At 41.7% G+C, this 21942-nt stretch overlaps 1 protein-coding gene across 4 annotated transcripts; it reads right to left on the minus strand.

The window, feature by feature from the left end:
- Window positions 1-7310: 7310 nt before the first annotated feature.
- Window positions 7311-21102, minus strand: PRRG1 (proline rich and Gla domain 1). Of its 4 annotated transcripts, XM_053386949.1 has the most exons (5): window positions 21062-21079; window positions 20136-20206; window positions 12582-12619; window positions 11569-11729; window positions 7311-10418 (listed from the first exon to the last, which is right to left on the minus strand). In XM_053386949.1, exons 3-5 carry the CDS (start codon window positions 12598-12600, stop codon window positions 9918-9920), a joined length of 681 nt encoding a protein of 226 aa, XP_053242924.1. In that variant the 5' UTR covers window positions 12601-12619; window positions 20136-20206; window positions 21062-21079; the 3' UTR covers window positions 7311-9917. The 4 variants fall into 4 exon arrangements, with proteins under 4 accessions (XP_053242924.1, XP_053242925.1, XP_053242927.1 ...); XM_053386950.1 differs by lacking the exon at window positions 20136-20206 and having other exon boundaries at window positions 21066-21102; XM_053386952.1 differs by lacking the exons at window positions 20136-20206; window positions 21062-21079 and adding an exon at window positions 20855-20876.
- Between the last annotated feature and the right edge of the window lie 840 nt (window positions 21103-21942).

Genomic DNA, 21942 nt, shown 5'->3' on the forward strand with positions numbered 1-21942 from the left:
ATTTTAGAATTTCTTATGAGGCAGCATTCAAGTAATATATCTATCAATCTGTATCTGTATTTATTACTTCACTGCCTAAGAAAAAAGAAAGCTATGCTCTGCATGTAGTTTGGCAAAGGTATGAGGAAAAAACCACAGCATGAATAATTCAGTGAGATCAAAATAACTTACGTGCTGCAAAATAGAATAACAAAATCATAGAAAAGGGTGAGTTTCCAGCTGCCATCACTTGGGAGGCAAACTGTTTCAAACTCTTCCCAAATTTTTACTAACTTATGCTCCCCGCCCCATCCTGAACTGGAATAAGCTGTGGCCTTCCAGATGTTACTGGACTCAATTTCATCATCACTGATCATTTACTATGCTGGCCCTTGCTGATGGGACTTTGAGACCAACAACAGCTGTATGACTCCTCCCCTAGAAAGTCCACATTGTCTGTGCATGATATACATCATTGCTGCTATGTAATAAATCTGCAAATAGAACTGCAATGTGGGAATTGTTCCATGGGATTCTTTATGTGAAAAACAATGGGCTGCAATAATAATGATAACTGAAGACACAACTCCTCTGCGTGTACGGATTCAATAGTCCTGATGAATTAAAAGCCATGACTCATCTCCCATGCACTTGTCTCATTCAAAAAGATGCTATTTTTAGTAGTGGCCCATACTGTATCTGCTCACAAGTGGAATCCAGCTCACAACTCTTTACTTTCAAACCTAGATGTTCTAGTAAAAGCTGCATACTGCTTGGTCATTTCACTCAGGAATCACATGGCTTTGCTACCTTGATGTTGGTCAGCTAAGTTGGAACATCATTTCTGTGCCAGAATAATGTCCAGCAGGGCACCCCTACAATGCCTTGTATTGTGGCATTATGCTGATGCAGCAGCTGTTGGAAACAAACAGCTAGCACATAAAAATAAATAAATTAAAAAACCTACTACAGTAGACAAAAGCTAGTTCTGAAAAGTTCTCTCTGACACAGTGAGCTCTTGTTTTCCTGGCATGCCCGTTTCATAAACAGCTCTCCATCTAAAACTAAGCGCTATGATTCCTGTGTGAGAATTGTGACATGCCATTATTATTATTTTTAAAATTAAGACCCTGGTTATTTGTTTTCACTATAGTCACCCACCCGAACATTCAAATTACCCTGCATTGGCCAGCTATTCATGGAAAATCATTTTCCCTCTGTATCTTAGCTGAGGAGGTAATTTATGTATTAAAATAAATAAAATTCCAAATCACTGAATTGGAGGCAACAAGATCCAACCTATGAATTTTGCTATAAAGTACAGTGGTACCTCCGTTTACAAACTTAATCTGTTCCTGAAGTCCGTTCTTAAACCGTAACTGTTCTTAAACCGAGGCGCACTTTCCCTAATGAGGCCTCCCACCGCTGGTGCCCTTCCACCGTTCGGCTTCCATTCTTAGACCGAGGTAAAGTTCACAAACCGGGACACTATTTCTGGTTTTGCGGAGTTCGTAAACCAAATCGTTCTTAAACAGGACTGTTCTTAAACCGAGGTACCACTGTATAATATTCTGTGGTAAGATGTCTTGATTGAATCGATGCTCCTTTCCAAGAATGAATAGGATGACAACTGTGACACTTAATAGGGTGACATTTAAAGCAGTACCATACCTATTTAAGGAATCACAGCTTCTCCCAAAGAATCCTGGGAACTGTAAAGGGACCGAGTGTTGTTAGGAGGTCTCTATTCCCATCACAGAGCTATAATTTTCAGACTAATTTAACAACCAATCCTTCTTCCCAAGTGTTTCCTAACAGTTCCCAGGATTCATTGGGGGAAACCATGACTTGTTTAACATAGGTGCCAATTCCATGGGGGCCCTGAGCACCCACAAAATTCCCCATGAAGGGCCCAGACACCCACAAATTTTGATGCCAGGGCCATGCACACTGCATGGCACCCGGAGTTGTGGGGCCATGCTGGCACTCCTGCTGTTTAACATGGTACATTGCTGCTTTAAAAGTTTAGTCCACATGGGGGGACAGATTGAAATTGCAGAGTTTTGAGAAATTAAAAGATAAAGTGCGAGACTGGCTTCATTATTATCAGATAATGGAGGCTTACAATTTGGATAAGAAAGTTGGCTTCCAGGTGGAAAAATCTAAATTGGAAACAGAACTGTTAGAACCCGAAACTAAGACTTTGTCAAAAATGTATAATTTGCTGTTGAAATGGAATACTCAGGATGAGACGGTTAAATCTGCTATGATTAAATGGGCACAAGACGTTGGACATAATATTATGTTTGCTGACTGGGAACAGTTATGGACCACAGGTATGAAGTTTACGGCATGTAATGCCTTAAGAGAGAATATTATGAAAATGATATACAGGTGGTACATGACCCCAGTCAAGCTTGCAAAAATCTATCATTTGCCCGATAATAAATGTTGGAAATGTAAGGAAACCGAAGGTACATTCTTTCACCTTTGGTGGACGTGCCCTAGGATTAAGGCTTTCTGGGAAATGATATATAATGAATTGAAAAAAGTATTTAAATATACCTTCTTGAAGAAACCAGAGGCCTTTCTCTTGGGCATGGTCGGCCAATTGGTGCCAAAGAAGGACAGAACGTTTTTTATGTATGCTACAACAGCAGCAAGAATACTTATTGCAAAGTATTGGAAGACGCAAGATTTACCCACTCTGGAAGAATGGCAGATGAAGATGATCGACTGTATGGGATTGGCAGAAATGACTGGCAGAATCCGAGACCAGGGAGAAGAGTCGGCGGAAGAAGACTGGAAGAAATTTAAGGACTATTTACAGAAATATTGTAAAATTAAAGAATGTTGAATGATGTTGGATTGAAATTAAGGGGTTTCCAGCTGCAATGTTTTGAGATAAGGATTTGCTGAGTAAATAATTTGAATTGGAATAAAAGAAGGGGAGGTATGAGGAGGTCAGAGAAATATGTCATTGAAAATTAAGTATTGAGAACTGTATGTGTTTTTTTTTGCTTTTTTCTTTTTGTTTGTATAAAATTGGAAACTTAATAAATATCTTTATATATATAAAAAAAAGTTTAGTCCACATGGGGCCTAGGTTGGTTCCTTCTGTCTCCCTGAATTGTCATCTATTAGCAGCCCTCCAACCTGGTTACAGAAGAGGAAGAGGTGGGACAGCGTCTTCATCTTCCCTTTTATATCATGCCTTTCAGCCAGCAAACCTGTGGACAGGGACTGCCTTGCTTTTTAATTTGTGTACAGCATCTAGAATATACTTTCTAAGTGAACAAAAAAAGGTGACACCTTCAGCATCCCATCCAGCCTCTATTAAAATACACCACCTCAGATGGACTGAGGGACACACGCAGGACAAATGTTCTCTCTGTGTTTAGCAGAAAAAGAAACAAACTGACAAGAAAAACATTAAGGAATTAGGCTAATGCAAACAATGACAAAAGCTGTAAAAGTCAACCTTGTTTTCACAGCATTTCCATCTTCAGCCTGCAGCTAGTTCTCCCTCTTGCAGATCAGCTCCCTCTGTATGGGATGCAATGACAGTAATTTCAAGAGATTGTAGCTGAAGCTGCAACTCAACCGTTAGTTTTACAGGCACTCTTCAGAAATGCAAGTCTTTGAACTGGGTTTCTGTAGCTCAAAGATTCAGGCTAATGATAGTTATTTCAGACAAGGGCATATTGGTGACTCTCCAAACAGCCAGTTACTCTCTTCCACACCAATCACAAACAAGTTTGTAATTTGAATGAGTGGTGAATAATTGGGTCCTGCAGCAAACATGTTACTTTTAAATAAACAAAATAAGATTATTTCTCTAAACCAGGATCTCATTAGTTGGGTCAATCTATGCTAATTGCAGTACATTTATATTTATTTCAGCCTCTGCACATTGTCAGTGCTAAATGTTTACGAACAGATGAAACATGCTGTTTCAGCAGAAATGGGTGGAAAGTCTATACTGCTATCAGTAACAAGCTCACTTATAAAATATACTTTCTCGTGCACCACCTGTGCCTTCTCAGGGTATTTATGAATAGCACTAGAAGTATTGTAGCAGATTACCACTGCATTGCCTGGGACCGAGGAGCCTTATGCTGGGTCCAAGTCAGGCAGGGTTGCTTACAGCTTTCCTGGTAGGAAAGGGAATTCTCAAGGAGAGAACACTTTCTCTAGAAGCTCCCAGCACCAAATCAGGTAGCTCCACAAGCACTGGAGGTGGGAAAAGTATAGATATGCACCACAGCCCAACCCTCAGATGCTGGCTGCTCCAGATGAGGGAACTTCATCACTGTAAATCCTCTTGGCCCAGTTTATTATTGGTGCGTGAAACTACACACTACATGTAAAGGTGCATTTTGCCACTTTCTTTCACAATAACAGACATGGGAGGGGCCTCAATGAAGAGCAAGCTACTAGTTGTTGTTTTCCTGTTCAATCCATAGATTGAACAAGAGATTGATTTTAGATTAAGGAAAACATAGGTCATTCATAGTAAATATAACAGAAGTTGTGCTAGATAGATATATTTTGTACCTAGTAAAAAAGGTAAAGGTACCCCTGTTAGATCCAGTCGCGGATGACTCTGGGGTTGCGGCACTCATCTTGCTCTATAGGCTGAGTGAGCCGGCGTTTGTCCGCAGAGAGCTTCCGGGTCATGTGCCCAGCATAACTAAGACGCTTCTGGTGAACCAGAGCAGTATACGGAAACGGCGTTTACCTTCCCGCCAGAACAGTACCTATTTATCTACTTGCACTTTGATGTGCTTTCCAACTGTTAGGTGGGCAGGAGCAGGGACCAAACAACGGGAGCTCACCCCTTTGCGGGGGTTCGAACTGCCAATCTTCTGATTGGCTGATCCCTATACTTTGCTTTAGTGTAATCTGGAACCAACAGTCTTCAAGCATATCCTGTGAGACTGTATTTTTCAGTTTTAGGGTGCTTATTTTAAAGGAAAGACCAAGTAGGCTGATTGTGGTATGAGCTTTTATAGCAACAGAACATTTAAAAAGTTGGTCAAGTGTAAAGTGAACTTAAGCCTTCCTATTAGAGGGAAACAGTGAAATACTTAAAAGGAGATGGTGCATTTTAAACTCAAATATACCAAACATGAATTTTGTTGTTTTAAATCTCCTTGGAGAACAGATGCAACCCACAACTCCAAAGACCACCAGTGAGATTTTAGTGGGAGTGTTGACCAATTACATTACCTACAGATTACATTTCCTGAAAGCTGTAAATACAAGAGTTCAAGACAGACCACAGAAAGCATTGTTTCCACATCATTCAACAGTCAAGCATATTAGCACACACATTCAACACTCACCCTTATGGAAGCAACTTGGGGCAGGGGGATAGTTTCTACATGCAGTGTGTGATGATCCCATTCATTTAAAATAATTGTGTATAAGGATGCTAGGGAACTACAATGTGGTATTGCATCTGATGTGAAACCTGAAGATTGACACTGAAATCCCTGCTAGATAGGCCAGGGCAGAAAGAGAGAGCATGAGAAAACCACCTCCCTAACTCCTTAAAGGAAGGGACAGGAATAATTGTAACGTCAACGTGTCCTATGCTTCGTCAAAACGTTTCTTGTCCCCCAATGCTAAGAAATATATTCCAAATTTGTTTTACATTTTATTCTGGCCTTACAAGATGTATACAACTGAAACTGATAGCCAATTTAATGAAAATGGACTTATTATTACTGGCTCAAGGTCCTGAAGTAATTTGGAATTAACTGACAGTTATTTTCCACTACGCACATCCATTTCCTTCAAATAAGCTCTTTGGCCTCCAGGAAGGTGATAACAAGTAATGTTATCCTATTACTCTGGTCTTGGCAATGACTCAGTGATGGTCCTGTCGAATTCTCAAGTTAGGCAAAGATAAATGTATACTCCAGGGGAAAATTAGCAGTGGTATTTCATTTTGAACAACACTTAAAAACAAAGTAACTTAACATTACATACTGCAGCAAGCTTTGATAATCTTTTGGACTTTTATTAGTCTTACAGTGCCAATATATCAAAACTTGTTCATAACCTTTTGTTCCAGACAATAAAAAAGCAAGGCTGTGACAGAACCACTCTGCTCTGAGTAAAATACCAAGGCACCAAGAATTTAAAAATAGCTTTATTGCATACCAGGATCCCACCCCCCAAATGTTTTTAAAATAGCATTAATTTAAATGTAAACCATATTAAAAAAATATTTAATACTGCAATAAAATTGGGGTTATTTACATGCACTGAACAAGTTGTCACCAGAGTCAGGATAACTGTTATGGACAACACATGGCTTCTCCATTCTTACTTCTTTTATAACATAGAAGTATTAAGAACTTCACAAGATAATGGCATTGTTATACTCCAGGTGCAAAATATATCACATTGCCTATTATTAACGTAAAATACACACATCCAAAACTTTTATAGGCGAGGTTATGTGTTATATTATCTACTGCAAGGCAACAACCATTTAAAAATAGTTAACCATATTTTGAAAAAATAAACATTCTGTATAAATCATTATGTTAGTTGGATTAATACGTGATCAATTCAGGAACAGCAACACACAAAAATCAAGCTAATAGGAAGCCTCGCTTTTATAGGTTATATAATTGGAACCACCGCAACACAGCAATAAATTTATACATGAGATGACGAAAATCTGAGATTCAACAGAAACTGGGGAGCTTCTCTTAGTATGTATCATGTGTGCGTTCCTTGATCAGCAGCAACAGAAAGGCCAACAATAGAAGTAATCTTAACAATAGATTTGCCCCATCCCAAGTGATTTCTGTAAGTCAGATATGAGGCACTTTATCACAGGAATGATTCACTCTGGCTGTGCATCAAGGTGTTTTGAGGTAAAGTAAAAACAGAAGCATCTAGAGAGGCATATTATTAGGAACTTCCATCTGTAAAGGTGCACAGAAGAAAACAGTCTGGCCTTGAAGGCTGTGCAGTCTCATTGCATTTATCTTTAGCAGATATTAAAGCGAGCCCTTTAGCAGCAGACACTGGAGATTTTCCCATCACAATGCACTAATTTTAAGTCAAGGGAAGCAAAGCTAAATGTCTTGCTGGAGAATACAAGCATGTTCCATTTGCCACCCAGTTCACAAAGCTGACTTTGCTACGATTGCTTGCTATGATTTCACAAGCTTTTTGGGGTGTGTGTGTGTGTGTATGTGTGTGTGTGTGACATCTGACCAAGATTATACTAATAAATGCCTTGATAACAGAGATATGGGATGGTTTTCCAGCAGAAAAAGGCAGGACTGACTGAAGGTATTTTCATACCCGAAGCAGAAAGGTAAAATTATCCCCCCACCATGGTTGTTACTGCTGCCAAAAAGCAATGCACCTTGCTGGAACCCAAAAAGGGATAGACACAGGCCCCTTCTTGCTCTGGAACAATGCTTCTGAAAAATACACACAGACACGAAGGGCCGCTTCTTGATTCTGTACTCACATTACCACTGTGGCTCAGAATCCAGAGTCCAAAAACTGGGGAAATGAGTGCAAACACAAAATGGGAACACACAGGGAAGCAAGAAAGGAGATATAGTAGCCAGGAAAGAAAACAGGGTGTGGGGAGGAGAATGTGCACATGGGCCTACAGCTAATCACCCCACTTTTATTCTACTTAGTACACTTGGCGTAACCACAATGATCGGTGACCTCAAGTTTAAGATCATATGCACCTTGCGAGTTGGATCTAGACTTAAGACTCATTGAAGTCAGTGGAACTTCAGTCACAGCTGAGTCCCATTGATTCCACTGGCTCTGCTTCAAGCACAACTATGCTTGGATCCAACCCATTGTCAATAGAACACCTCCCGCCAACATGGAAGCTGAAGAGAGTTGTGTGTGGGGGGGGGGGGAAACCACAATTCTATTTTCTAACAGGTTCGACAATTTAAGCTTTCTTCCATTCATACGATATGCTAAATCCAAATCTGAAAGTGTGCCTATACTGTTTTAACTTGAAGAATACATCAACCAGTCATTCCCAAAATATGTGTTAGCGCAAACTACTGTGACTGTGAGAGAATCACAAGTGTGTTGAGAGAAATAAGTTGTTAAAAGCGTTCCTTTGAGACAGTGGCCATGTCTTCTTGCCAACGACCCTGTGAGAGAGGCAAGTAATTTGCCCGCGGTTCTGCGCTGGGGGTGTAGTTTTGATCACTCTGATGCTCTTGTGTAAAACACACTGCTCTTGGGTCTCTGCGTAATATTTATTTAATAACAGTGGCTGAATGATCCAAATAACACCCATAATGCAGAAATGCAGTAGACGTACCTGCCTTCAGAAGAGATTACTTTCTGGGCAAATCTATGCAAATCACCACTATAGAATGCCTTCAATTTCAGCTTAGGAAAACGGGGGGCCAAGTATGAGAAAGGTTGCCAGAGTCACTCTTGTCTGGTTAGCCAGACTGAAAAGCTTTAGGGCAGCACTGCACAATCTTCTGCCCATCAGATGTTTTTGACCACAACTCCCACCAGCCCCAGCCAGCCTGGTCAATTGTCAGTGATGATAGAACTTGTAATATGAAACACCTGGAGGACACCAGGTTACAGGGGGGGAAATCACCCTCTTCTTACCTTCATGTACTGTTGTAGTTCGCCACGAATGGCTCAAAACAATTGGTTTTAAGAGATAAATATGTACAGGCAAGGGTCCCCACCTTCACATTTCTCACTCATTTTCCTACCCTCCCTCATTGAGAAATAAGAGCTGCTATTAAAAAGGGGGGAAACCCTGGTAAAGGGGTGGGCGAAGAGAAGCAGCACTTTCTCAGCGCTGCTTTTGGAATAAAGTTTCTGGTTTATAGATTTCTGGTGATTTAAGCATCACCTCTTATCTGCTTTTAAAAGCCAGCATGCATAAACAAGAGACCAGTCAGATCTTAACAGCATCTCTGTGAAGTGAAAAAGCACAGGCGGGTCAGAATTGAGTATTGTTACTAAAAAAAACAATAGGCCATTTCATAGTGTGTAAAATATGAAATGAATACAAACGTGGAACAATTCATTGAACTGCAACAAAATACTGATAAGGTATACTCCCACTGGTCATGGGATAATTAGTACACTGGGCTCTCAAGTCAACACACTTCCCACAGAAAGTAGGAAAGAGAGAGCTTCTGTACAGGGCTTATTACATCTTATGTCAATCACAGAAAAAGCTCCCTTCCCCTGTAATCTATTGTCTCTTAACCTTTCCTCTGGCAGATAGGTTGTTATAGCTGCACTGAAGACAGGAACAAAATTAATTACTATCAGTATGTGTTTCTAGTTTGCATAATCGGAAAAATATATGCAGTACTATTATACTCCACCTCAGGAGCAGAGGCCTCTTTTTTTTTTTTTTTTTGCTGGAACCTAAAATTAATCAGTAGTTTACCACATTTCTCACAACTGTACTAAGTGTTATTTGTCAAAACGTTTCAACCTTACTTAGGGCAATGTGCTCTCTTTGGCAGAGGCAGCTATCACCATTTATGCCAGCTGGCTTAACTGGTTTCTGTTGGGTGTGGCTTATAAAGCACAACAAGCAAAAGGACAAAAATTATTGGCCTTTTTTGGTTTTAGATTTGTGTGTGTGTGTGTGTGTGTGCCTGTGGTTAGGGAGCCCTTTAGGTCTGCTGCAAGATCACTTCCAGCAATATAGAAAGACAGAAATTGCACCTCTGGAAGTATGCACAACCGTATCAAAGACTGCATTGTTTCCAGGGCTGGGGGAATATGTGGAACAAAACTAATCTGGGACACGGAAGAGGAAGTGGTGTTAGCATTACCAATCTTGGAAATATATAATTAAGCTGCAATAAAGTGCTAAAAAGGTATTAGGCTTCCCTCCTCATCCCCTTTAAAAGAATGGGCCCAGAATTCTCGCTGCTTCATTTAGTGGTAACAGGAGTTACTGAAATGCTATTCACAATGTCTTCATATTGAGGCGGTGGGTCCGAGTGATTTGCCGCTTCCTTTCTCCTCGGGCCATTTGCACCAGCCACTTCCTCATACGATGGCGGTGGGTCGTAATTTGACAGCCTGATTGATATTGAGTCTGAACGTCCGTCTGTGTAGCTCAGATATCCTGGAGAGTGTCCATTGCCTTCAAACATTTCTTCCTGGGGGGAATGAAGGATGCTAAGTGGCTGAGGAAGTGGACTGCTTCCATCTGCAACAGTTCTGTCTCCTGTGACTTCTCTGGTTCTGCTATGGGCATACATGGAACGTCTATGCATTTTCTTTCTGAACAGGCACCTCCATGTGATAAATATGATAAGGATAACGAAAAAGCCAATGATTAATGGAATCACAAGGTAAAATGGATACCAGTTATGTCCTCCATTGATTTCTCCATTGAGCCTCTTCGTGTAGTCCTTCCAGAACTCCATCTGAAAATATGACAGAAGAAAATAGGTTTTCTGAGAGGTCCCTCCCTTTTTCTGATTGGAAAAATGAGAGGTTTTATGGCTGCACAAAAATACTGCTCCAGGAGTCAGCAAACAAGTATTCTGGCAGGTTTCCAGTATATGACCTCTTATCAACCAATTTTCATTTCAGTTCCATTAGACACTCTTTTAACACTTGTGAACACATTTAAGAGTAATTATTTTCCTTTCTCATAATTGCAGGGAGAAGAGGTAGAAAAAAAGACACTGTTTATCATATTGAGATAAAACAGCAAAACATCTCCCCCATTACATTACTTTGCGGCATAGCACGGACCATAAGAGCACAAGGACAGTATCTAGCCCAGCATCCTGTTCTCCCAGTGGCCAACCAGAGGCCTGTGGGAAATCAGGGAGCAGAACATGAACACAAGAGCACCATCTCCTCCCATGGTTTCCAGCACTGCTGCCTCCAACTGTGGAGATAGAGAATAGACATTGTAATGAGTAGCCATTGGTAGCCCTCTCCTTCAGAGACAAAATGTTCTATGGAGGCTGGTCCATGACAGCAAATGGGGCACTCCCCTACCAGCCCCAGTCTGCCTCAAACTGCCTGTCCCACCTGCCTTCTTACTAACAACCAATCCAAGGGACGGGGTACAGTGGGTAGGCAGGACATTGGTTGTTTTATATTGCCAGAATATGAATCCAACAGTGAAGGAAATTATCTGAGAAACTAGGGTACAGAGATGTCACAAACTTATAGCTTATTCAGAAGTTAGCCCTGAGTTCAGTGGGATTCACTTGTAAGTATACCGTGGGCCAGGCTGTAATAATAGCCAGCATTCAACTATTACTCAGAGTAAACCCACTGAATTTAATGGACCCAACCAAGTAAAACTTAGCTGAACACCACTCAATGATTCCATTAAGCCAAGTGCATGAAATAAGAGAGATGGAGGCAAGAGTTTCTAGTAATCCAGGTTCTCTTTCTTCTTGCTTTCAATTTGCTGCAGTTTTGAACTAACTTCTCGTTCAGAGATTAAAGAAAGTTTTGTGTTCATTATGTCGAAAAGAAATATAAACCAATCAGTATCATTAAAAAGAAAGTTAACCCAGGAAGCATACCTTTACAACTGCATAGATAACTTACCGTCTTCTCATCATTTTCGAAAGCTTCCCTTGCCTCTTCTCTATTACAAATTTCTTCAAAGCATTCACGTTCAATGTTTCCTTGCTTTAATTCCTCCAAAAACCCATTAGCCCGCGGATATCTTTTCAGGACAGAATTGGCTTTAGTCTCTGAGATGAACACTGCAAAAAAAAAAAAAAAAACAGAGGTCAGTGGCAATTTAAAACAGAAACATTAGGTTTTATTTATTTTATTTAATTCAGGATAATTCTTTTTCTAAGGCAAGAATATGTAAACTTATTTCTAAATAAAGCACGTGTGTCTAGTGATTATATGATAATAATTTTAACTGTCCCAAGCACAAGGGCCTGGAGCAGTTAACAACATTTCAAACATTACTAAGCCAGGTGAACAGGACATTCAATGCATTTTAAGTGTCAAACTCATCTCATCCCCGTAAGATTTGAACATGTTTTGAATTGTCAGCACAGAAACAATCCAGCTTCCGAGGCTGGAATATAATATCAGAAGAAGGGATGATAAATGATTTGTGGCTTTTACAGATCAAGTCAAAACCCAAGTTTTTAAATACGCATCTTGTAGTGCCCAGATTCGAGGTTCGTTCAGCTGCCACAAGTCCTCTGCATGTGCCAGATGACCATGTATCTTATTGAGCTTTTAAGGTTAGGCCAAAGCTGCTCTGTATGATCTGATTTGTGGAAGCCTACTCAGTGCCCCTAATGGATATGCAGTTTAATCCAGGGATGGATTCTTGTGATTTCCCCACTACAGGTACTTCACATGAGTCCTTTTGTGCTAGAGTTAATACTTGACTCCTGTCAGACAGTGACGATTCTTTATTGGGGTGGAGAAAAGGAAGGATCTAATAGCTGACATAACAGCAGATATAGGCATGGAAAGGAGACAATGCCCCTTGCTCCAACACACATACTCTGACACCAAAGATCCTGGCAGGGCATTACACACTCTTCCAAGTGAAAACACAAACTATTAGAACATGCACACAAACTTACCACCATCCATGTTTAGCATTGCTGTCTGGAGAGGTCAGCTGTAACATAAAAAAAGAAGGCACCCATTGTTAAATGTGAGGAACATCTCTTATTCAAAGACGTATATAAAAATGATTAAATGTTGTGAAGTTGATGGCCAGCAAAGTTTGAAAAGAGAAGCAGCTTTGTTGTTCAACTCCAGTATCTCATTTAGTAGCACTAAACACAAAAACTATATTTTTATTTAGAATAATTAATATAGTGATCACCATTAACAAAGACTGGAATGGGTAGAGAAGTTCTACTTGGTGCGTAAAGCACAGGAATTTTACACAAAGGTTAGGTAATGACCGTTCATTCCTTTCAAAACTGTTAGGAGAACCAGAACTTACAGGGTTATGAAGTTCTGAGTGACGTCTCACATTCTGAGGCGGGGTTTAGAACACCGAAGGGAGTGGTTTCCTGTGTTCAGTGTGTGTGTGTTTGCTCCGTGGAGAGAGCAGCCATGAGCGCTCTGTCGCCGGGAAATTTATAGCTGTTGTCTTTTGCTAAGGAATAAAGACTTTAAAGATAAGGAGACTGCTGCGTTTCAGCCTGAATTATTACCACACGACAGAACGTTCCTGCTTCTGTTCCGCTGTGTTTACTTGCTGCTGGAGTCAAAGGTCTTTGGGGGAAGCAGCAGAGCCGCGCAGAGAAGTGTGCCGGACGCCATTGGGCCTTTTTGTTTTCATGATTTTGAATACATGAACCACATTGGCAGGATGCAGACAACAGGAGTGCTAGGTCTGGATGGGGGTTGGGGTATTCAAATTCAAACTTCTGCTCAACCATAGAGCTCATCAGCTTTTTAGAGGCTTTCAAGAGTGCTTCTCTTAATGTTTTAATTTTGCTTATTAGCAACTGTGGCATTTACTTTCTGGAGCATTAAAGATCTAAATCTTGAACTAATTAATGGCCTTGGACAATACAATCTTCCAGTCTTATCCATCTCACATGGCTGCTTGGAGGACAGTAATCTGGTTTGTACACTGGAAATACTGCAGACTTGGGCTTAAATGAAAACCAGTTTCACAAAGCGCTGTTCCCATTCAAAGGAAGGCAAGAACGCACATGGCTCAGCATTGTGCGAAACACATGCCTTTCTCCCACATGAGATTTGTGGATATGGGAGCAGCCCATGAAAGAAGCTGAGGAATGCAGCTCAGTTTTTCCTGGTTGCGCTTTCACATGTTGCTCTCCAGAGGAGATCTAAGCATGCCCTTCACTATAGTGTAAACAAATATCTTGAACAGAAGTAAATAAATAGTGTTCTTGAAGGTAATGAATTGCAATGCCGATACATAAATTTAGGGGATCTGTGGGTGATGAAACAGGCTAGACAGCATCTGGAGTGCATATGGCATACTGTGGTCTAGTGGTTAGAGCAGCCTCTCTCAACCTTGGGTCTCTATATGTTGTTGGACCAAAACTCCCATCATCCCTAGCTAGCAGGCTCAGTAGTCAGGGATGATGGGAGTTGTAGTCCAACAACATCTGGGGACCCTAAGGTTAAGAAAGGCTGGGTTAGAGTTTTAGACTAGGACCTGGGAGATCAGGGTTCAAATCCCCACTTTAATTAATTGTTAAATCCCATCCAAATAAGCCACCCATCAGAAGTACACCCCATTTTGTCAGGACTACATTTGTTTACTGGCTCTTATTCTCATTACTCATCCTAGAGAACTCTCTGCCTTGCTTAAACCAGCTTTTAAAAAATTCAGCGTCATCAAGCATACAGACAACACCCAACTCCTCACTCAGCAGTTTCACACAGAAGTTAAAAAGAATGGGACACAGAATTAGAGCCTGTGGCATCTTGTGGCAGACATGCCTCAGGGCCAAACAGTTGTCCCTCAGTGCTCCCTTTTAGAAATCAGGCACGCAGGTAGGAGCAGAACCACCTGAACATCATATGGTAAACGTGAAGAGTCTATCCAAAAGGATATTGTAGTCAATGACATCAAAAGCCATTCCCTGAAGGGTCCAGGAGAATTAACAGGGTTGTACTCCTGGTATTGTTTTTCCAGCATCAGGAGGCATAGGCCTTCTGAAACAGCAATAAAAGCAATTTCTAATGACAAACCCAGGTTTGAAGCTAGATTTAAATGAATCTACATTTAGAAAGCATTAGAAAACTATTTGACAACAACAAAAAGACCCTGTCTGCCCTTTTTATTGAAACAATGCATTTTATTTTATTTTTAATATAATATTTATTAAAGTTTTATAGGTTACAGAAAGAAAAAGTGAAAAACACCATATTAAACAAAAACAATACAACACATCACAATAAGGGGGAAAAAAGAATGAGAAAAAGAAAAAAAACAGAAAAATAAAATCCATTAAAAAAAACCAAAAAACCCACAGCAAATCTTCCCATAACTTATCTTTCATTAGCTTATTTCCTTGACCTCCTCACACCTCCCTTTTTTGTATTCTAGTTCGATTATCTGTTTCAGCAAAACCTTTCCATCTTTTCATATTTTTGTCCTGTAATTTATCTTAATATAATGTAACTTTACTTTCCCTCCTTTCACCAATTAACAGTCAGTTTTTTCCTAATCCTTTATAACATTTCTGCTAAAACCACATAACATCATTCCAACATCCTTCTAACATTCATTAATTTTACAATGTTTCTGTAAATAGTCTTTAAATTTCTTCCAATCTTCCTCCACCAACTCTTCTCCCTGGTCTCGGATTCTGGAAACAATGCATTTTAATTGGAATTTAAGGATACCTTAAAAGGATACCTTGAAAGACCTACATTGCTCCCAGTACGTTTCTGAGCACAATTCAAAGTGTTGGTGCTGACCTTTAAAGCCCTAAATGGCCTTGGCCCAGTATACTTGAAGGAGCGTCTCCACCCCCATCGTTCTGCCCGGACACTGAGGCCCAGCACCGACGGCCTTCTGGCAGTTCCCTCCCTGCCAGAGATGAGGTTACAGGAAACCAGGAAGAGGGCCTTCTTGGTAGTGGCGCCTGCCCTGTGGAACGCCCTACCATCAGATGTCAAATAAACAACTATCTGACGCTTAGAAGGCATCTGAAGGCAGCCCTGTTTAGGGAAGCTTTTAATGTTTGATGGACTATTGTATTTTAATATTTTGTTGGAAGCCACTCAGAGAGGCTGGGGAAACGCACCCAGATGGGTGGGGTATAAATTATTATTATTATTATTATTATTATTATTATTATTATTATTATACCTCCCTTTTTGGAGGAGTATTAAGAGTTTGGCCTGAAAAGCAGCAAGCGTCCTAAGTAATGCACATCTAGAACATGGAAATCCTCTATCTTCTTTTTAAAACCTGGACGCCACCCAATAGAATGAAGCAACAATTCACTGCAAGGAATTTCAGTACTGCACACCAACATAATAAAACTAGATAAATCACAATTAAACAAAAATCACAACCATCAATCTAACATTAAACTCCAGCAAAATCATGAGCAAAAATGCACATCTTTAACTGGCACAAGAAGTTCAACAGCACCGGTGCCAGCTGTATCTCAGAGAGGAAAGTATTCCAAAACTGGGATCCCAGCAATGAGAAGGTAGTGCCCTGCACTACACTAAGCAAATTTTAGTTAATGGTGGTACGGGCAGGAGAGCATTATTTATTGTCATACATTGTGTATAAGCTTCTTTGTGTAAATCATTACTATCGAGTGTCTACAACATGGGTAGGCAAACTAAGGCCCGGGGGACAGATCCGGCCCAATCGCCTTCTCAATCCGGCCCATGGACTGTCCAGGAATCAGTGCGTTTTTACATGAGTAGAATGTGTCCTTTTATTTAAAATGCATCTCTGGGTTATTTGTGGGGCATAGGAATTCGTTCACCTCCCCCCAAAAATATAGTCCAGCCCCCCACAAGGTCTAATTGCATTGTATTTACAATGCATCTCCCCACCCCTCAAGAGAGCTAGAATTCAAAACCCAGCCTTTTCCCCAAACTATACAGCAAATGCCAATGACAAGTTTCCCTATCTGATAAGGTACATGTTTTGTTTTTTAAAAAATCAATACAACAGAGTCGTTTTGTGCATGTATACAAGACATGTGAGTTTTATGAAGCAACTTGTGGGTGTTTAGAGAACTGCATGAAATTATTGTGGGGTGCAGAGTATTCTGCAAAGCTTGCTCCTGGCTGGTTTGAGGGAGGGCAAATCCCACAAACACACACGGACATTCCTCTTAGTAGTCAACACTGAAAGGTGTTGCAAGTACTGCTGAGGAGGGAGAGATATGGCTAATCTAATCTTGGGAGTGACTGCAATGTGCGTATGGCATGGTTCAAGTCTCTTTTTCTTAGCCATATTTTTAGTCTACTCTTCATGCAAAGGTACAGACATGTGTAGAATAAAAATTACCAAGCAGCAGCAACAATAAAAATAGAATTCAATATAGCAATGTTACATGCCATACAAGGTTATGGTGCCAGATGAAAGTCGAAGAACCTAAGAGCCCTGCAGGACCAGGTCAAAGAACCACCTAGTCCAGCATCCAACCAGATGCTTATGGGACACTGGCAAGCAGGTCCAGAACACAGCAACACTTGCCGCATGTGATTTCCAGCAACTGGTATTTGGAAGAATACTGCCACTGACTGTGGAGGTAGAACATAGCCATCATTCATGACTAATAACCATTAATAACTTTATCCTCCATGAATAATTCTAATCCTCACTGAAAGCCACCCAAGTTGGTGACCATCCTGTGACAGTGAATCCCATAATTTAACTACATGCTGCATACTCACTTTTCTCTGTCTGAGCTAACTGTCCTAGAAATGATATCACTCATATCTGAACCAAGGCACTAGGATATTTTAAAACATATTATACAACGGCCCCAATCCAAAGTTAGCCATACTATTGAATCCCACTGATAATTTGTCCAATGGAAATAGTCATAAGTAACTTCTTTTGACCTCAGCAATAGGGCTGGATTGTGGGTCAGATAATAGAACTCTGTATGCTACTCATTTATTAAATAGATATGTAAGTAAGTAAGTAAAAGGTTAGCAAAACGATTCCAGCACAATATGACGTTGTAGTAATGCGCCTTCCGAGGTAAACAAGGAAATATTTATGGATAATGGCCGTTGGACTGCGGGGATAGGGCTTTCCCCAATGTCAGCATTGAATTTCATATTAGGAAATATTGTTATTTAGAATGTACCTTATAACAACATAACATTTGGAAGTGGAGCTTGAGGGTGTATGATTTTGAATAAGTTACAGATTTTATATTGTATGTGTCCGGACACATATCTGCACACAATCATATGCATTACTATGTAAACCTAATTCACTTGGGGGTTCTTGGGATGTCTTGTAGCCTAGATGCCCCATGAAGTTGCTACTTTATAAGGTAGTATGTACACATACAAGCCCACCTCCTGTATCTGACTGGGTGTGAACACAAAATAGGTAAAACGGCCAGAAATCTCGGACTACAAAAGTTGCAATCCTTTACCTACTTACTGAGAGTAAGCCCTGTTGAACTCAACTGATCTTATTTCAGAGTATATGTGTATAGGATTGTACTGTAAAACACACAGCTATTATTCTATCATTGGAAATCTGGAGCTAAAAAGTTTCAAGCAGTGCAGGGCTAGGAAGCTTCTAAGCCTAGGGTCACTTTACATCATGGAAAAATGGCATTGCTTCAAAGCAGGAAAGTGCATGCATCATCTGCACTCTGCTGCCGTGGGAAATTCCTAATGCGTGCAGTGGCCACAACTGAGATGCAATTATGTCTGATGAGGTGCAACTCTGCCCACACAGCCCTGTGACATGTCACTCTTAGGTTTTGTCTGGGGAGGCTGTAATTCAGTGGTACAGCATCTGTCTTTCATGCAGAAAGTCTCAGGTTCAATCCGCAGCATCTCCAGGTGTCTTCTCAGAGAAACGTGCATGAAATTCTGGAAAGCTGCTGGCATCGGTGTAGCTCATACTGAGCTAGATGGACCAATGAGTCTGACTCCTATAAGGAATGTTTCCTGTTTCCTGTGTCTTTCCCCACACCATAATCATCATTATCATCTATACAACATGCAACACTATCAAGACCTTCACATGCCTGATGGGTCATCCTTTGCTACATTTGGAGCTAAAGAAATCACTTTGAACTTTTGTTGAAACTGTCCAAGTACAGGCTCACAGGACTACAAATATTGCTGCTCCTGCTAATTTACTAATGATTTCTTCTATGGCAGGCATTTGAAAATGTTTACTTGTTCACTTCTCTTAGGTCCAAGCATATTATCTGGTCTTTGCCAGGATGGTCCATTGATATGACCCACTTTGTAGATAACTTAATTGTCATCTTCAGTTTTCCTATATTATTCAGTTCCTTTTAAACTTTACATATTAGTGCCACTGGAACCCCGAGATCCATGAATTACAGGAAGGCACCTAGTACTTCCTTGAGACTTACTATTTTAGTCTGTATTGGCATTCCATTGATTTTCGAGGTCTGTTTCTATTAAGGACTCTTTATGCCATTTTTAACGTTAGTCCTGACCCTTAGAACTTTCATTCACTGTTTCCCAAATTTACATATGTGTGCTATTTCAAAAGTGTCTATGCTTTCTTAACTTCTTCCAGTAAAAATCAAACTGCTGAAATACTTAAAAACAACCTGCAAAATTCTAATACTCCTCAGGCAACAAAAGTCATTCTGGTCAACAATGCAAACTGCAAAAACAGCTTACTAAGCAAAACGTTAAAGCCATACTGTAGTCAGGAAGCAGAAGTTTCCTGTTTAAAAGCCATCCACTGGGCTTTGTGTTTAACAACTACTGTCTGTCGAAGCCAACCCCAGAATATTGATTGCTGATGCATTTGACAGATAGCAATTGTTGAACACAATTGCATTCTTTCCTTTATTTTTTCCTTTACCAAGATTATCACCAGAGGCCCTCCTCCGTGTGTATAGGGTAGAATATCCTGCCCAAGGAGTTCTCCCCCTTTCCAATTGTATTTCACAGCAACCCTGAGGGGTAGGTTAAGCCAAGCTCAAGGTCACCCAGTGAACTCCAAGGCCAATGGAGGATTTGAACGCTGATCTCCCAGATCCTAGGCCAACACACTAACCACTGCACCATGCGGGTTCTCAAATATTTGTGTGCTAGCATCTAAACACCTGAGGATATTAACATGTGTTATCTATGCATTTTAAACCCCATTTCACACTAAAATATCTGCATAAGTAGGGTCAGCCTACTTATGTGTACTTCAAAACAGAAGGAGACTAAATACATGTATGTACCTTTCATATTTAATGCACAGGTCTGTGCTTGGGCCCTCACATAGCCAAATCAAAATATGTGAGATCTGTGCCATCACCAAACACACACTTCCAACACAGCCAGCAAAATTCGAAGTCTCGGACAATAAACTTTAAAAAGAACACTTGGTTCTGCACTGCTAGCGCAAGCAGAGATATATTAGACACCAAGTAACCAAACACAGCCACTTGGCAGCGCACATGCTTTCTGCAGCATACTTTGAAGTACAATACCTTCTTTTTGTAAAAACCGCATGGCAGGTCAAAGATGCCTATGACACAAAAAGGGCTGTAGGAGGTCAAAGCTCATTGCAGACAAACAAAGATAGTGCAGAGCAATTTCCTGATAAATTAAAAACGGGTGAGACTGCAAAGCGAGTGCTTGATGCTGCGAAAGGCAGGGAGGTGGTGGGGGACATAAGGTTACTTCGTGCAGAGAAGCCATTTCACAGGGAGGAAGCAGGCAGCTGCCTGTGATCCGAAAGCGAGGGGGACAGGCCATTCTCTCCCCCTTCCGATTCATGTCAAACGCTCTTTTGGAGTACTTGGAGCCAGCTCCCTTCTCGGGACGCAAATCTCAGAACTACTTTTGTCTTAAAGGAATTAGATCACTTGCTCCTAAAACTTCCCATCATCTCGGCTTCCGAAAACAAAAAAACCAAATCGGACAATGGCGCCTCTCCCAAACTCGGGCTGCGACCCTCTGAAATAAGTCCTGCCGGGCACAAAACATCAGCCCACAACAAACCAAACTCCCTGCGCCCAGATCAACATCTGGCTGGCTGACACCCAGCCAGCCACCTACCAAGCAACTCCTGCGGCAGGCAGGAAGGAGACCTCCCCTTTCCAACAGCGAGGATCACCGGATACAGGAGAGGGGGCGCCCGGAGAGCTGCCGAAAGGAAACCCCGCTTCGTTATTGCCAGCAGCAGCAGCACCCCCGCGGCCCCTACCCAGGGAAGAAGAGCCAGGCTCCGGGACTTCTCTGCCCAGCTCATCTCCCGCCGCCACCTTCCCAAAGCCGTTCCCAGAGCCAAACAACTCCCTCACTTTAGGGTGAACCCCGACGGCGGCGCCCGGCCGAAGTCATCTCCCCCCCCCCGTAGTCGCCAGCGCCCTTCCTCCCCCCGCCAGGCGCCGGGAAGCAGCCCAGGAGCTACGAACCTCTCCGCGGCAGGAGCGCGCCGCAGCCTTCCTCCTTCCCTCCGACAGCCGTGGAGAACTTCCCGGCGCTGCAGCGCTCCCAGTTCAGAAAGGCGCATCCAGCGCAGGCGCAACGCGCGCCTGCCCACACCCCCGCGACGTTAGGGAAGCTGGGAAAAAAGGAAAGCGGCGCGCGGGGGCGGGGAGACACTCGCCCCTCCTACGACAATGGCTCTCGAATCCGGTGTTGCTTCTTTGTTTCGCTGGAGGCGAAAGGCTGGATCTGTGCGTCCCAGCTACTTAGCCGGAGCAATCCTTCTCAACCAAGAGAGGCAGGCCTTCCGTGGAGAAAGCAGTGGGCATGCCGAAGAAACGCCTGGCTTCCATATGCTGCTAACTTCGGCTTGTTCACTCCGATCTTGGCGCCGAAATGTCTGCTCCCATGCCTTAGCTCCCTAAGCGGCGTGACCTGGCAAGGGAACATACAGCATATTTGATTCCCCCCCCCCCGCCTTTAAATGTTAAGCCCGCGGGAACGTCCATAGCTACGAATATTCACCACCCACTTGAGGCATCCTCACCCAAACTTTTCTTGCTATGGGCCCGTTGCAGCTTTTTCTCTACTGCCCCATGGTGCACGGACACCAGACTTCGGAAAAGCAAGGAGACTGTGCAGAAAACCTCTACCAGATTTGAAGGTTTCCTTCGACCTTGTTTGTCGTGAAAAAAATAGCCCGCTGCGTATTGATTAGTGCACAGTTAATGATTGTGTGCCCCGCCCCCAGTAAATGAACAAGAAATATACTATCGACAATGTATCCTTAAGCACACAAAAACATTTATTGTTTGTCACATACCAGCAAAATATTATGGATGGAACTCAACCAAATTTTACTCC

This window comes from Podarcis raffonei, chromosome 4, assembly GCF_027172205.1.
Source record: "Podarcis raffonei isolate rPodRaf1 chromosome 4, rPodRaf1.pri, whole genome shotgun sequence".
In the NCBI taxonomy this organism is placed as follows: domain Eukaryota; kingdom Metazoa; phylum Chordata; class Lepidosauria; order Squamata; family Lacertidae; genus Podarcis; species Podarcis raffonei.